Source organism: Rhinatrema bivittatum, chromosome 4 (genome assembly GCF_901001135.1).
Source record: "Rhinatrema bivittatum chromosome 4, aRhiBiv1.1, whole genome shotgun sequence".
Taxonomy (NCBI): domain Eukaryota; kingdom Metazoa; phylum Chordata; class Amphibia; order Gymnophiona; family Rhinatrematidae; genus Rhinatrema; species Rhinatrema bivittatum.
The window spans coordinates 84,040,101-84,054,517 of NC_042618.1; the positions used below are offsets into that span (position 1 = coordinate 84,040,101).

A 14,417-nucleotide genomic window follows, 5' to 3' on the forward strand; every position below is an offset into this window, starting at 1 on the left:
GATCCCCTCCTTCCCTCCCTCACCAGCTCACTCCCAGGGGAGATCTGATCCCCTCCCTCCCTCCCTCACCAGCTCACTCCCAGGGGAGATCTGATCCCCTCCCTCCCTCCCCTCCAGCTCACTCCCAGGGGAGATCTGATCCCCTCCCTCCCCCTCCAGCTCACTCCCAAGCGGAGATCTGATCCCCTCCCTCCCCCTCCAGCTCACTCCCAGCGGAGATCTGATCCCCTCCCTCCCTACCCCACCAGCTCACTCCCAGGGGAGATCTGATCCCCTCCCTCACTCCCCCACCAGCTCACTCCCAGGGGAGATCTGATCCCCTCCCTCCCTAGCTCACTCCCACGGGAGATCTGATCCCCTCCCTCCCTCCCCTCCAGCTCACTCCCAGGGGAGATCTGATCCCTCCCTCCCCCTCCAGCTCACTCCCAAGCGGAGATCTGATCCCCTCCCTCCCCCTCCAGCTCACTCCCAGCGGAGATCTGATCCCCTCCCTCCCTCCCCCACCAGCTCACTCCCAGGGGAGATCTGATCACCTCCGTCCCTCCCTCCCCCACCAGCTCACTACCAGAGGAGATCTGATCCCCTCCCTCCCCCACCAGCTCACTCCCAGGGGAGATCTGATCCCCTCCCTCCCCCCCCAGCTCACTCCGAGGGGAGATCTGATCCCCTCCCTCCCCCTCCAGCTCACTCCCAGGGGAGATCTGATCCCCTCCCTCCCCCTCCCGCTCACTCCCAGGGGAGATCTGATCCCCCTCCCTCCCTCCCCCACCAGCTCACTCCCAGGGGAGATCTGATCCCCTCCCTCCCCCACCAGCTCACTCCCAGGGCAGATCTGATCCCCTCCCTCCCCCCCCAGCTCACTCCCAGGGGAGATCTGATCCCCCTCCCTCCCTCCCCCACCAGCTCACTCCCAGGGGAGATCTGATCCCCTCCCTCCCCCACCAGCTCACTCCCAGGGGAGATCTGATCCCCTCCCTCCCCCTCCAGCTCACTCCCAGGGGAGATATGATCCCCTCCCTCCCTCCCCCTCCAGCTCACTCCCAGCGGAGATCTGATCCCTCCCCCACCAGCTCACTCCCAGGGGAGATCTGATCACCTCCCTCCCTCCCCCACGAGCTCACTCCCAGGGGAGATCTGATCCCCTCCCTCCCTCCCCCACCAGCTCACTCCCAGGGGAGATCTGATCCCCTCCCTCCCTCCCCCACCAGCTCTCTCCCAGGGGAGATCTGATCCCCTCCCTCCCTCCCTCCCTCACCAGCTCACTCTCAGGGGAGATCTGATCCCCTCCCTCCCCAGCTCACTCCCAGGGGAGATCTGATCCCCTCCCTCCCTCCCCCTCCAGCTCACTCTCAGGGGAGATCTGATCCCCTCCCTCCCTCCCTCACCAGCTCACTCTCAGGGGAGATCTGATCCCCTCCCTCCCTCCCCCACCAGCTCTCTCCCAGGGGAGATCTGATCCCCTCCCTCCCTCCCCCACCAGCTCACTCCCAGGGGAGATCTTATCACCTCCCTCCCCCACCAGCTCACTCCCAGGGGAGATCTGATCACCTCCCTCCCCCACCCGCTCACTCCCAGGGGAGATCTGATCACCTCCCTCCCTCCCCCACCAGGTCACTCCCAGGGGAGATCTGATCACCTCCCTCCCCCCCCCCCCCCCACCAGCTCACTCCCAGGGGAGATCTGATCCCCTCCCTCCCTCCCCCACCAGCTCACTCCCAGGGGAGATCTGATCCCCTCCCTCCCCCACCAGCTCACTCCCAGGGGAGATCTGATCACCTCCCTCCCCCACCAGCTCACTCCCAGGGGAGATCTGATCTCCTCCCTCCCTCCCCCATCAGCTCACTCCCAGGGGAGATCTGATCCCCTCCCTCCCCCACCAGCTCACTCCCAGGGGAGATCTGATCTCCTCCCTTCCCCACCAGCTCACTCTCAGGGGAGATCTGATCCCCTCCCTCCCTCCCCCATCAGCTCACTCCCAGGGGAGATCTGATCCCTCCCTCCCCCACCAGCTCACTCCCAGGGGAGATGTGATCTCCTCCCTCCCTCCCCCACCAGCTCACTCCCAGGGGAGATCTGATCCCCTCCCTCCCTCCCTCCCTCCCTCCCCCACCAGCTCACTCCCAGGGGAGATCTGATCCCCTCCCTCCCTCCCCCACCAGCTCACTCCCAGGGGAGATCTGATCCCCTCCCTCCCTCCCCCACCAGCTCACTCTCAGGGGAGATCTGATCCCCTCCCTCCCTCCCCCACCAGCTCACTCTCAGGGGAGATCTGATCCCCTCCCTCCCTCCCCCACCAGCTCACTCTCAGGGGAGATCTGATCCCCTCCCTCCCTCCCCCACCAGCTCACTCTCAGGGGAGATCTGATCACCTCCCTCCCTCCCCCACCAGCTCACTCCCAGGGGAGATCTGATCCCCTCCCTCCCTCCCCCACCAGCTCACTCTCAGGGGAGATCTGATCCCCTCCCTCCCTCCCCCCCCAGCTCGCTCTCAGGGGAGATCTGATCCCCTCCCTCCCTCCCCCACTAGCTCACTCTCAGGGGAGATCTGATCCCCTCCCTCCCTCCCCCACCAGCTCACTCTCAGGGGAGATCTGATCACCTCCCTCCCTCCCCCACCAGCTCACTCTCAGGGGAGATCTGATCCCCTCCCTCCCCCCCCCACCAGCTCACTCTCAGGGGAGATCTGATCCCCTCCCTCCCTCCCCCACCAGCTCACTCTCAGGGGAGATCTGATCCCCTCCCTCCCCTCCAGCTCACTCCCAGGGGAGATCTGATCCCCTCCCTCCCTCCCCCTCCCTCCAGCTCACTCCCAGGGGAGATCTGATCACCTCCCTCCCCCTCCAGCTCACTCCCAGGGGAGATCTGATCCCCTCCCTCCCCCTCCAGCTCACTCCCAGGGGAGATCTGATCCCCCTCCCTCCCTCCCCCCCCAGCTCACTCCCAGGGGAGATCTGATCCCCCTCCCTCCCTCCCCCAGCAGCTCAGATGAGGTGGTTTTGCTTCTTCTCTCCTCCCTGGCTGGAGGTGGTTGGTTTTCCGTGTGAGTAAGTTTGCTGAGGGATCCTCTCATTGTGCACATGAGCGTTAATCTCGCCTCTTATTCCCCTTCTCTGCAGAGATATTTGGGATGTCTAAAGTAACGCAGGCCTGTGATTGGTGGAGCCTTGGTGCACTGCTCTATGAGTTGCTGACAGGAATGGTAAGCCCTGAATATAATCCTCCCCAATACAGCCAAATGTGTGCCCGCCCCAGCCTGAGGGGGACGAGGATCCCCCACCTTGATGTGAAGTTCTCTCATTGTGATGGGCGACGTCTCCCTTGCTCTCCATAGGTAACTGTCCTGGATTATATCCTAAGCTCTTCAGAGCAGGGACTGTCTCTTGTTGCCCAACGGTTTGGACGCCGGGAACCATCTAACTACCTTCCTAAGATTACATGGACCGGTTGCAGCCTGAGGAGGGAGGGTCTCCCACGAAATTGAACAGTGGAGGGGGAGACAAATTACTCCCTCCCCCACTAGTCTGTAATCGCAGGGGACATTTCAAGAGGGTAATTAGCAAGGTTAAGATAATTATTCCCTCTCCCTCCCACCAGCCAATGAAGACCCGGCTGCTATGGACCTCATTATCCAGTGAGGGCGATCCTGAGGCCCGATCCCTGGGAGGGGAGCAGCTGCAACGTCTCAGCACTCTCAGGCCCCGTAGTGGCCCTGTCCCCTCCTGGTTTCTGATAAAGAGCAAATGGTCCATCGAGTGTGAGGCCTCCCCGGCCCGAGGGGAAGAGGTCTCCCTGCACCCGAGGTGAGGCCTCCCCGGGCCGAGGGGAAGAGGTCTCCCTGCACCCGAGGTGAGGCCTCCCCGGGCGGAGGGGAAGAGGTCTCCCTGCACCCGAGGTGAGGCCTCCCCGGGCCGAGGGGAAGAGGTCTCCCTGCACCCGAGGTGAGGTCTCCCCGGGCTGAGGGGAAGAGGTCTCCCTGCACCCGAGGTGAGGCCTCCCCGGGCCGAGGGGAAGAGGTCTCCCTGCACCCGAGGTGAGGCCTCCCCGGGCCGAGGGGAAGAGGTCTCCCTGCACCCGAGGTGAGGCCTCCCCGGCCCGAGGGGAAGAGGTCTCCCTGCACCCGAGGTGAGGCCTCCCCGGGCTGAGGGGAAGAGGTCTCCCTGCACCCGAGGTGAGGCCTCCCCGGGCTGAGGGGAAGAGGTCTCCCTGCACCCGAGGTGAGGTCCTCCCCGGGCTGAGGGGAAGAGGTCTCCCTGCACCCGAGGTGAGGTCCTCCCCGGGCTGAGGGGAAGAGGTCTCCCTGCACCCGAGGTGAGGCCTCCCCGGGCTGAGGGGAAGAGGTCTCCCTGCACCCGAGGTGAGGTCTCCCCGGGCTGAGGGGAAGAGGTCTCCCTGCACCCGAGGTGAGGTCTCCCCGGGCGGAGGGGAAGAGGTCTCCCTGCACCCGAGGTGAGGCCTCCCCGGGCTGAGGGGAAGAGGTCTCCCTGCACCCGAGGTGAGGCCTCGCCGGGCGGAGGGGAAGAGGTCTCCCTGCACCCGAGGTGAGGTCTCCCCGGGCGGAGGGGAAGAGGTCTCCCTGCACCCGAGGTGAGGCCTCCCCGGGCTGAGGGGAAGAGGTCTCCCTGCACCCGAGGTGAGGCCTCCCCGGGCGGAGGGGAAGAGGTCTCCCTGCACCCGAGGTGAGGTCTCCCCGGGCGGAGGGGAAGAGGTCTCCCTGCACCCGAGGTGAGGCCTCCCCGGGCCGAGGGGAAGAGGTCTCCCTGCACCCGAGGTGAGGCCTCCCCGGCCCGAGGGGAAGAGGTCTCCCTGCACCCGAGGTGAGGCCTCCCCGGCCCGAGGGGAAGAGGTCTCCCTGCACCCGAGGTGAGGCCTCCCCGGGCTGAGGGGAAGAGGTCTCCCTGCACCCGAGGTGAGGCCTCCCCGGCCCGAGGGGAAGAGGTCTCCCTGCACCCGAGGTGAGGCCTCCCCGGGCTGAGGGGAAGAGGTCTCCCTGCACCCGAGGTGAGGCCTCCCCGGGCCGAGGGGAAGAGGTCTCCCTGCACCCGAGGTGAGGCCTCCCCGGGCTGAGGGGAAGAGGTCTCCCTGCACCCGAGGTGAGGCCTCCCCGGCCCGAGGGGAAGAGGTCTCCCTGCACCCGAGGTGAGGCCTCCCCGGGCCGAGGGGAAGAGGTCTCCCTGCACCCGAGGTGAGGCCTCCCCGGCCCGAGGGGAAGAGGTCTCCCTGCACCCGAGGTGAGGCCTCCCCGGCCCGAGGGGAAGAGGTCTCCCTGCACCCGAGGTGAGGCCTCCCCGGGCTGAGGGGAAGAGGTCTCCCTGCACCCGAGGTGAGGTCTCCCCGGCCCGAGGGGAAGAGGTCTCCCTGCACCCGAGGTGAGGCCTCCCCGGGCCGAGGGGAAGAGGTCTCCCTGCACCCGAGGTGAGGTCTCCCCGGCCCGAGGGGAAGAGGTCTCCCTGCACCCGAGGTGAGGCCTCCCCGGGCCTGAGGGGAAGAGGTCTCCCTGCACCCGAGGTGAGGCCTCCCCGGGCGGAGGGGAAGAGGTCTCCCTGCACCCGAGGTGAGGCCTCCCCGGGCTGAGGGGAAGAGGTCTCCCTGCACCCGAGGTGAGGTCCTCCCCGGCCCGAGGGGAAGAGGTCTCCCTGCACCCGAGGTGAGGCCGCTCCCGGGCTGAGGGGAAGAGGTCTCCCTGCACCCGAGGTGAGGTCTCCCCGGCCCGAGGGGAAGAGGTCTCCCTGCACCCGAGGTGAGGCCGCCCCGGGCCGAGGGGAAGAGGTCTCCCTGCACCCGAGGTGAGGCCTCCCCGGCCCGAGGGGAAGAGGTCTCCCTGCACCCGAGGTGAGGCCTCCCCGGCCCGAGGGGAAGAGGTCTCCCTGCACCCGAGGTGAGGCCTCCCCGGCCCGAGGGGAAGAGGTCTCCCTGCACCCGAGGTGAGGCCTCCCCGGGCCTGAGGGGAAGAGGTCTCCCTGCACCCGAGGTGAGGCCTCCCCGGCCTGAGGGGAAGAGGTCTCCCTGCACCCGAGGTGAGGCCTCCCCGGCCTGAGGGGAAGAGGTCTCCCTGCACCCGAGGTGAGGTCTCCCCGGCCCGAGGGGAAGAGGTCTCCCTGCACCCGAGGTGAGGCCTCCCGGGCCGAGGGGAAGAGGTCTCCCTGCACCCGAGGTGAGGCCTCCCCGGGCCGAGGGGAAGAGGTCTCCCTGCACCCGAGGTGAGGCCTCCCCGGGCGGAGGGGAAGAGGGCTCCCTGCACCCGAGGTGAGGCCTCCCCGGCCCGAGGGGAAGAGGTCTCCCTGCACCCGAGGTGAGGCCTCCCCGGCCCGAGGGGAAGAGGTCTCCCTGCACCCGAGGTGAGGCCTCCCCGGCCCGAGGGGAAGAGGTCTCCCTGCACCCGAGGTGAGGCCTCCCCGGGCCGAGGGGAAGAGGTCTCCCTGCACCCGAGGTGAGGCCTCCCCGGCCCGAGGGGAAGAGGTCTCCCTGCACCCGAGGTGAGGCCTCCCCGGCCCGAGGGGAAGAGGTCTCCCTGCACCCGAGGTGAGGCCTCCCCGGGCCGAGGGGAAGAGGTCTCCCTGCACCCGAGGTGAGGCCTCCCCGGGCCGAGGGGAAGAGGTCTCCCTGCACCCGAGGTGAGGCCTCCCCGGGCCGAGGGGAAGAGGTCTCCCTGCACCCGAGGTGAGGCCTCCCCGGGCCGAGGGGAAGAGGTCTCCCTGCACCCGAGGTGAGGTCGCCCCGGGCTGAGGGGAAGAGGTCTCCCTGCACCCGAGGTGAGGCCTCCCCGGCCCGAGGGGAAGAGGTCTCCCTGCACCCGAGGTGAGGCCTCCCCGGCCCGGGGGGGAGAGGTCTCCCTGCACCCGAGGTGAGGCCTCCCCGGCCCGAGGGGAAGAGGTCTCCCTGCACCCGAGGTGAGGCCTCCCCGGCCCGAGGGGAAGAGGTCTCCCTGCACCCGAGGTGAGGCCTCCCCGGCCCGAGGGGAAGAGGTCTCCCTGCACCCGAGGTGAGGCCTCCCCGGGCGGAGGGGAAGAGGTCTCCCTGCACCCGAGGTGAGGCCTCCCCGGGCGGAGGGGAAGAGGTCTCCCTGCACCCGAGGTGAGGCCTCCCCGGGCCGAGGGGAAGAGGTCTCCCTGCACCCGAGGTGAGGCCTCCCCGGGCCGAGGGGAAGAGGTCTCCCTGCACCCGAGGTGAGGCCTCCCCGGGCCGAGGGGAAGAGGTCTCCCTGCACCCGAGGTGAGGCCTCCCCGGGCCGAGGGGAAGAGGTCTCCCTGCACCCGAGGTGAGGCCTCCCCGGGCCGAGGGGAAGAGGTCTCCCTGCACCCGAGGTGAGGCCTCCCCGGCCCGAGGGGAAGAGGTCTCCCTGCACCCGAGGTGAGGCCTCCCCGGCCCGAGGGGAAGAGGTCTCCCTGCACCCGAGGTGAGGCCTCCCCGGCCCGAGGGGAAGAGGTCTCCCTGCACCCGAGGTGAGGCCTCCCCGGGCCCGAGGGGAAGAGGTCTCCCTGCACCCGAGGTGAGGCCTCCCCGGCCGAGGGGAAGAGGTCTCCCTGCACCCGAGGTGAGGCCTCCCCGGCCCGAGGGGAAGAGGTCTCCCTGCACCCGAGGTGAGGCCTCCCCGGCCCGAGGGGAAGAGGTCTCCCTGCACCAGAGGTGAAGAGGTCTCCCTGCACCCGAGGTGACGCCTCCCCGGCCCGAGGGGAAGAGGTCTCCCTGCACCCGAGGTGAGGCCGCCCCGGCCCGAGGGGAAGAGGTCTCCCTGCACCCGAGGTGAGGCCTCCCCGGGCCGAGGGGAAGAGGTCTCCCTGCACCCGAGGTGAGGCCTCCCCGGGCCGAGGGGAAGAGGTCTCCCTGCACCCGAGGTGAGGCCTCCCCGGGCCGAGGGGAAGAGGTCTCCCTGCACCCGAGGTGAGGCCTCCCCGGGCCGAGGGGAAGAGGTCTCCCTGCACCCGAGGTGAGGCCTCCCCGGGCTGAGGGGAAGAGGTCTCCCTGCACCCGAGGTGAGGCCTCCCCGGGCTGAGGTGAGAGTTTTTATTCACACTGTTTTCTCTGTCTGCACTAACCCTGTGTTTGATTTCCTTGTGTTTTTGACTGTTCATTGCAGTCCCTTTCCCAGAACCACAGATCAGGAATTCATCCACACACAGGACTTCTGCTTCCAGATACACTCAGCAGAGCTGCTGCATCATTTGTCTCTGAGGTGAGAAGGGAGGGAGCAGAGTGTGACAGGGAGCCTGCATGCATGCATGTTGTGTCACGTTAAGGGTGGCGGGAGCAGAGTGTGACAGGGAGCCTGCATGCATACGTGGTGTGTCACGTTAAGGTGGCGGGAGCAGAGTGTGACAGGGAGCCTGCATGCATACGTGGTGTGTCACGTTAAGGTGGCGGGAGCAGAGTGTGACAGGGAGCCTGCATGCATACGTGGTGTGTCACGTTAAGGTGGCGGGAGCAGAGTGTGACAGGGAGCCTGCATGCATACGTGGTGTGTCACGTTAAGGGTGGCGGGAGCAGAGTGTGACAGGGAGCCTGCATGCATGCATGGTGTGTCACGTTAAGGGTGGAGGGAGCAGAGTGTGAGAGGGAGCCTGCATGCATACGTGGTGTGTCACGTTAAGGGTGGCGGGAGCAGAGTGTGACAGGGAGCCTGCATGCATACGTGGTGTGTCACGTTAAGGGTGGCAGGAGCAGAGTGTGAGAGGGAGCCTGCATGCATGCATGGTGTGTCACGTTAAGGGTGGAGGGAGCAGAGTGTGACAGGGAGCCTGCATGCATGCGTGGTGTGTCACGTTAAGGGTGGAGGGAGCAGAGTGTGACAGGGAGCCTGCATGCATGCGTGGTGTGTCACGTTAAGGGTGGAGGGAGCAATTGTCCTGATATCCCACTTTGAGAATAAGAAATGCTGTCACATTTACCACATGAGAATGGAGGAGGGGGAGAGCTGCTCTTTGTACTCATTGAGGGGTTGGTGTAAATTCGTGCGAGGCGTGCTCTTCTGTAAGGCTGCACCTAGGAAGATTGGGGCCCCTCTCGGTGCTTAACATCTCCTAGAGGGGCTCCTCCTGTGAGGTGCTCGCCTGGAAATGGCTCCATTTTGCGTCCTGACCGTTAGCATCGGAAAGCATTTCCTCCCGAGGCCTTGCACAGACATTCCTAGAGAATAAGGACCCCATGTCACCTTGTGTTTCCCTCTGCAGCTGCTGCAGTTTGACCCTGACAGACGCTTGGGCTCTGGCATTGACGGGATCAGCAAGATCAAAGCTCACCCCTTTTTCCGCACCATCCAGTGGAACAAGCTGCTCTAGAAGAAGAGGGGGAAGAAAGCATGTTCAGAGGGGGTGACATGTGCGGGAGCTTCAGCAGGAGCTGGATTCATAGTTCTCCTAAATTCAGCTGACCTTCATCCATGCACGGGGGAGAGAGAGCCGTGGGTGCGATGCAGCATTGTAGGCCTCCTGCTGCCTCCTGCTCTTTCTCCCCCTTGCCCCGCCTGGAGGATCCTCTCGCACTTCATCTCCCATCTACCTCATCTTCCTCTCCATCCCCGGCTGCAGGGCCGGGCTCTCCCTGTCTGCTGCCTGCATGGCACCACAGAGCGGGCGTGCATGCCTGCCGTGTCCCTTCCAGCACTGCCCGCGAGGCCTTTTACTGGTTGGTAGAAGTAGCCACCCTAGAACAGGCTAAGGAGGAGCTGTGCTCAGTGATTGCAGGTCACAGTCTCCCTTAGGGCTCCTGATGGTGCAGCTCACAGCCTTCTGTCCTGGGCTTGGGGCCGTCATGGTTTCACCTTGGTCCAATGCACTTTGAGTGTCTGCAGGCTTCCTCTTGTCCCTGTACCGAAGGCCTCGCTCGCTACAGATTTCTCCTCCATCAGTGGAAAAAGTATGGCTTTTGTAAGAGGATATGAACTTTTTCCACTTTATTCCCTGAAGTCTCTTCTGTTTTCTCTAGCATAGGGCCAGCGGTAGAGGTGACCTTTTAGCATTAGCACCCAGGTTCTCACTCTGCGCTTCCCTAACCTTGCTCCTTCCCCATCACCACTCAGCAATGCTTTTCCTTCACCAATAGCCTATCTCTGAACATGGAGCACTGATGACCTAGAACATAGACCGGAGGGGAGCAGAGGCCTGGAGTACTGAAATCCAGCCTAGGCTTGGGCCTACTGCAGCAGCAGCAGGGTTGAGGACATGCCACCATCCCCTATTGCTCTCATTAGTCCATGTGGCTGAAGCCCTGTTGGCATCTGATAGGTCCGGTGGGTGCCACAGAGCTGAGGCTCTCTCCCTTCTGATACCCCCAGCAGCCATGAGCTGTAAAGTCCAGAGGAAGAGAGGGTGAGCCAGCACTGGAGGTATACACATTCAGAAGTGGAGAAGAAACAGAAATTCCCTGTACGTACCCGGAGCAGTCCAGACCATGGGTAAAGCCCCCGTTCCAGCAGGTGGAGACAGACCAGAGTTCTGAGGCTGCCCATATAAGGACGGAACCCACCCAGGAACCCTCAGTGTTTGTCTGTCTCCAGCAGGTGGAGACAGACCAGAGTTCTGAGGCTGCCCATATAAGGACAGAACCCACCCAGGAACCCTCAGTGTTTCTGTCTCCAGCAGGTGGAGTCAGACCAGAGTTCTGAGGCTGCCCATATAAGGACAGAACCCACCCTGGAACCCTCAGTATTTGTCTGTCTCCAGCAGGTGGAGACAGACCAGAGTTCTGAGGCTGCCCATATAAGGACAGAACCCACCCAGGAACCCTCAGTGTTTGTCTGTCTCCAGCAGGTGGAGACAGACCAGAGTTCTGAGGCTGCCCATATAAGGAGAGAACCCACCCAGGAACCCTCAGTGTTTCTGTCTCCAGCAGGTGGAGTCAGACCAGAGTTCTGAGGCTGCCCATATAAGGACAGAACCCACCCTGGAACCCTCAGTATTTGTCTGTCTCCAGCAGGTGGAGACAGACCAGAGTTCTGAGGCTGCCCATATAAGGACAGAACCCACCCAGGAACCCTCAGTGTTTCTGTCTCCAGCAGGTGGAGTCAGACCAGAGTTCTGAGGCTGCCCATATAAGGACAGAACCCACCCAGGAACCCTCAGTGTTTGTCTGTCTCCAGCAGGTGGAGTCAGACCAGAGTTCTGAGGCTGCCCATATAAGGACGGAACCCACCCAGGAACCCTCAGTGTTTGTCTGTCTCCAGCAGGTGGAGACAGACCAGAGTTCTGAGGCTGCCCATATAAGGACAGAACCCTCCCAGGAACCCTCAGTGTTTGTCTGTCTCCAGCAGGTGGAGTCAGACCAGAGTTCTGAGGCTGCCCATATAAGGACAGAACCCACCCTGGAACCCTCAGTGTTTGTCTGTCTCCAGCAGGTGGAGACAGACCAGAGTTCTGAGGCTGCCCATATAAGGACAGAACCCACCCTGGAACCCTCAGTATTTGTCTGTCTCCAGCAGGTGGAGACAGACCAGAGTTCTGAGGCTGCCCATATAAGGACGGAACCCACCCTGGAACCCTCAGTGTTTGTCTGTCTCCAGCAGGTGGAGACAGACCAGAGTTCTGAGGCTGCCCATATAAGGACAGACCCCACCCAGGAACCCTCAGTGTTTGTCTGTCTCCAGCAGGTGGAGACAGACCAGAGTTCTGAGGCTGCCCATATAAGGACAGAACCCACCCTGGAACCCTCAGTATTTGTCTGTCTCCAGCAGGTGGAGACAGACCAGAGTTCTGAGGCTGCCCATATAAGGATGGAACCCACCCTGGAACCCTCAGTGTTTGTCTGTCTCCAGCAGGTGGAGGCAGACCAGAGTTCTGAGGCTGCTCATATAAGGACAGACCCCACCCAGGAACCCTCAGTGTTTGTCTGTCTCCAGCAGGTGGAGTCAGACCAGAGTTCTGAGGCTGCCCATATAAGGACGGAACCCACCCAGGAACCCTCAGTGTTTGTCTGTCTCCAGCAGGTGGAGACAGACCAGAGTTCTGAGGCTGCCCATATAAGGACAGAACCCACCCTGGAACCCTCAGTGTTTGTCTGTCTCCAGCAGGTGGAGACAGACCAGAGTTCTGAGGCTGCCCATATAAGGACAGAACCCACCCAGGAACCCTCAGTATTTGTCTGTCTCCAGCAGGTGGAGACAGACCAGAGTTCTGAGGCTGCCCATATAAGGACGGAACCCACCCTGGAACCCTCAGTGTTTGTCTGTCTCCAGCAGGTGGAGACAGACCAGAGTTCTGAGGCTGCCCATATAAGGACGGAACCCACCCAGGAACCCTCAGTGTTTGTCTGTCTCCAGCAGGTGGAACAGCTCACCCTTTGGTTCCCTGTTTAGCTTGCCCTCTGGGTTTCTTTCCTCTCCTTTCTCTGGGGCAAGCTCTCGCAAGTAGTCTTTAATTTACTTCTTAATTTTAAGAAAAAAAAAAAAAAAAGAGATTTTGTTTCTCTGACTGACTGTGTCAGGGCAGGCAGTTCTGTCTCCCTCGCTCTTGGGGTTCCTGGGGGGGGGCTTTGCCCCTTGATTTCTGTCAGCCTAGGTTCCCTTCCCGGTGACCTAGTGTGGGTGATACTGGTGGTGCCAGTCCCTCTCCCCACGTTTGTATCTGCTGCCGTGCCCTGAGATGCCCATGCCTCGGTGGAGCGTCAGGGAGGACTCTCATACCCCTGCCTCTGTGGATGCTGTGAATTATTTATGTGAATAAAACTGTTTTTGTTTTCCCCAAGCTTTCACAGAATATATTTTTTACTTGTCTTTGTTTAAATTAAAAAAAAAAAAAAAAGCCAGCAGTTTGATTTTGTGAGGAGGGAGCGGGGTTCAGTCTCCCGCCCAGCGCCTCAGGGGCTCCCTGCTCAGCTGTTTTCAATTAGCTTTACAGCCGCTTTCCTGCTCCAAGCCGCGGCCACCGTGAAGGGATATGCTCCAGGTGTATTTCGGGGGGTGAAGGCTCCTCTTCTGAACCACCAAATTTTAGACCTCGGGGAAGGGCTCCCCGACGTGTTTCTAAGCCGTTCCCGTCCCGGGAACACGCATCAGCGGCGGCCATTTTGGGTGCTTCTGATGAAACACTTCCTGCTTCTCCGGGGGCCGGGGATCCGATTTTTCCCCCCAATTTGAGCCTGGTTCGCTCTTGGGGGGTGGCTTGGACCCCCGCCCCCTCCCCCCGTGAAAAATTCGACCCAGACCTGTTTTTCCTCGGATTTTGTCCTTTTAATGCATGAATCTTACTTGGCCAGCTTACAGAGGGAGGTGGACCCCCCCCCCCCCCAATTGTTCCTCTTCCTCCGAAACCTACTCTTTTTCCTGTGCCATCCCCTGATGATGTTCCGGACTCTCAGGGCCTGGTTAGGGTTCGTGTGGTCCTGGGTGCTCCCCCCCCCCCCAGCCTCCTTTAGATCCGCTTGACCTAGGGGACGATGATACCACAGCTCAAGCCCCCCCCACCGCTAGCAGGCGACGATCCCCGTGTCCAGCGCTTATTTCAGCGGGAGGAACTGGAGCCCCTTATTCCTTTCGTTCTCCAAGAATTGGGAATTGATGCCCCACCAGATGATTCTGTGGCGGCAGCGATGACACCAAACGTGGACCCGGTCCTGGCGGGACTCAGGGCGTTACCGCGTACTTTCCTGTTTCATCCAATGCACCGTTTGCTTCTCCTCCGGGAATGGGAGTCCCTAGTGATGGGGCTTCGAGTTGGTAGGGCTATGGATAAGCTCTACCCGCTCCCTGAGGACTGCCTGGACATGTTAAAGATTCCTAAGGTAGATTCTTCTGTCACCACGGTGACGAAATGTACCACCATTCCTGTGGTGGGCACTACAGCATTATGGGATGTGCAGGACCGTAAGCTTGAATTTTATTTGAAACGCATCTTTGAAGTTTTGGCTCTCGGAGTCCGGGCGACTATTTGCAGCAGTCTCATGCAGCAGGAAAGCCTTAGGTGGATGCAACAGTTACTCAGCACCCAGGAACTCCTGGCTGCAGAGGCTGAGCAAGCTGAACGCTTGGAGGTCGCTATAGCCTATGGTGCGGATGCCCTCTATGACTTGCTTCGGGTCCAGGCAAAGGCTATGGTTTCTGCAGTCTCGGCCAGACGTCTTCTCTGGCTACGTAATTGGTCTGCTGATGCTTCTTCAAAAGCTCAGTTGGGCACTCTTCCTTTCAAGGGCAAGTTGCTTTTTGGTGAGGACCTGGAGCAGCTTATTAAATCCTTGGGTGAGAACAAGGTCCACAAGCTGCCAGAGGACCGTCCCAAACAGTCGAAGTCTTTCTTTCCGACTCGCACTCGCTTTAGGGGAAACCGCCGTTATGGCACCAGGGCTCGTGGCTCCTTCCCCAGGGGTGGTGTCTCCAGGTCCCAGTCTTGGTCCCATTCCTTTCGCGGCCGTCGAGGCTGCGGGGATGGCCATCAGCTACACACGACCACTAAGTCAGCTCCCCAATGAGATTCGGCCGGTCCATTCCTCCGAAC

General features: G+C 62.3%; 1 protein-coding gene across 1 annotated transcript in view; it reads left to right on the top strand.

The window, feature by feature from the left end:
• The window catches only part of RPS6KL1 (ribosomal protein S6 kinase like 1), a 152,991-nt gene extending 142,543 nt beyond the window's left edge, over window positions 1–10,448 (top strand). Inside the window, exons 10-12 of the mRNA XM_029598423.1 lie at window positions 3,117–3,199; window positions 8,075–8,170; window positions 9,165–10,448. Of these exons, the coding sequence (XP_029454283.1) occupies window positions 3,117–3,199; window positions 8,075–8,170; window positions 9,165–9,272 (287 nt within the window). The 3' untranslated portion in view covers window positions 9,273–10,448. The remainder of the gene's footprint in view (window positions 1–3,116; window positions 3,200–8,074; window positions 8,171–9,164) is intronic.
• Window positions 10,449–14,417: the final 3,969 nt, after the last annotated feature.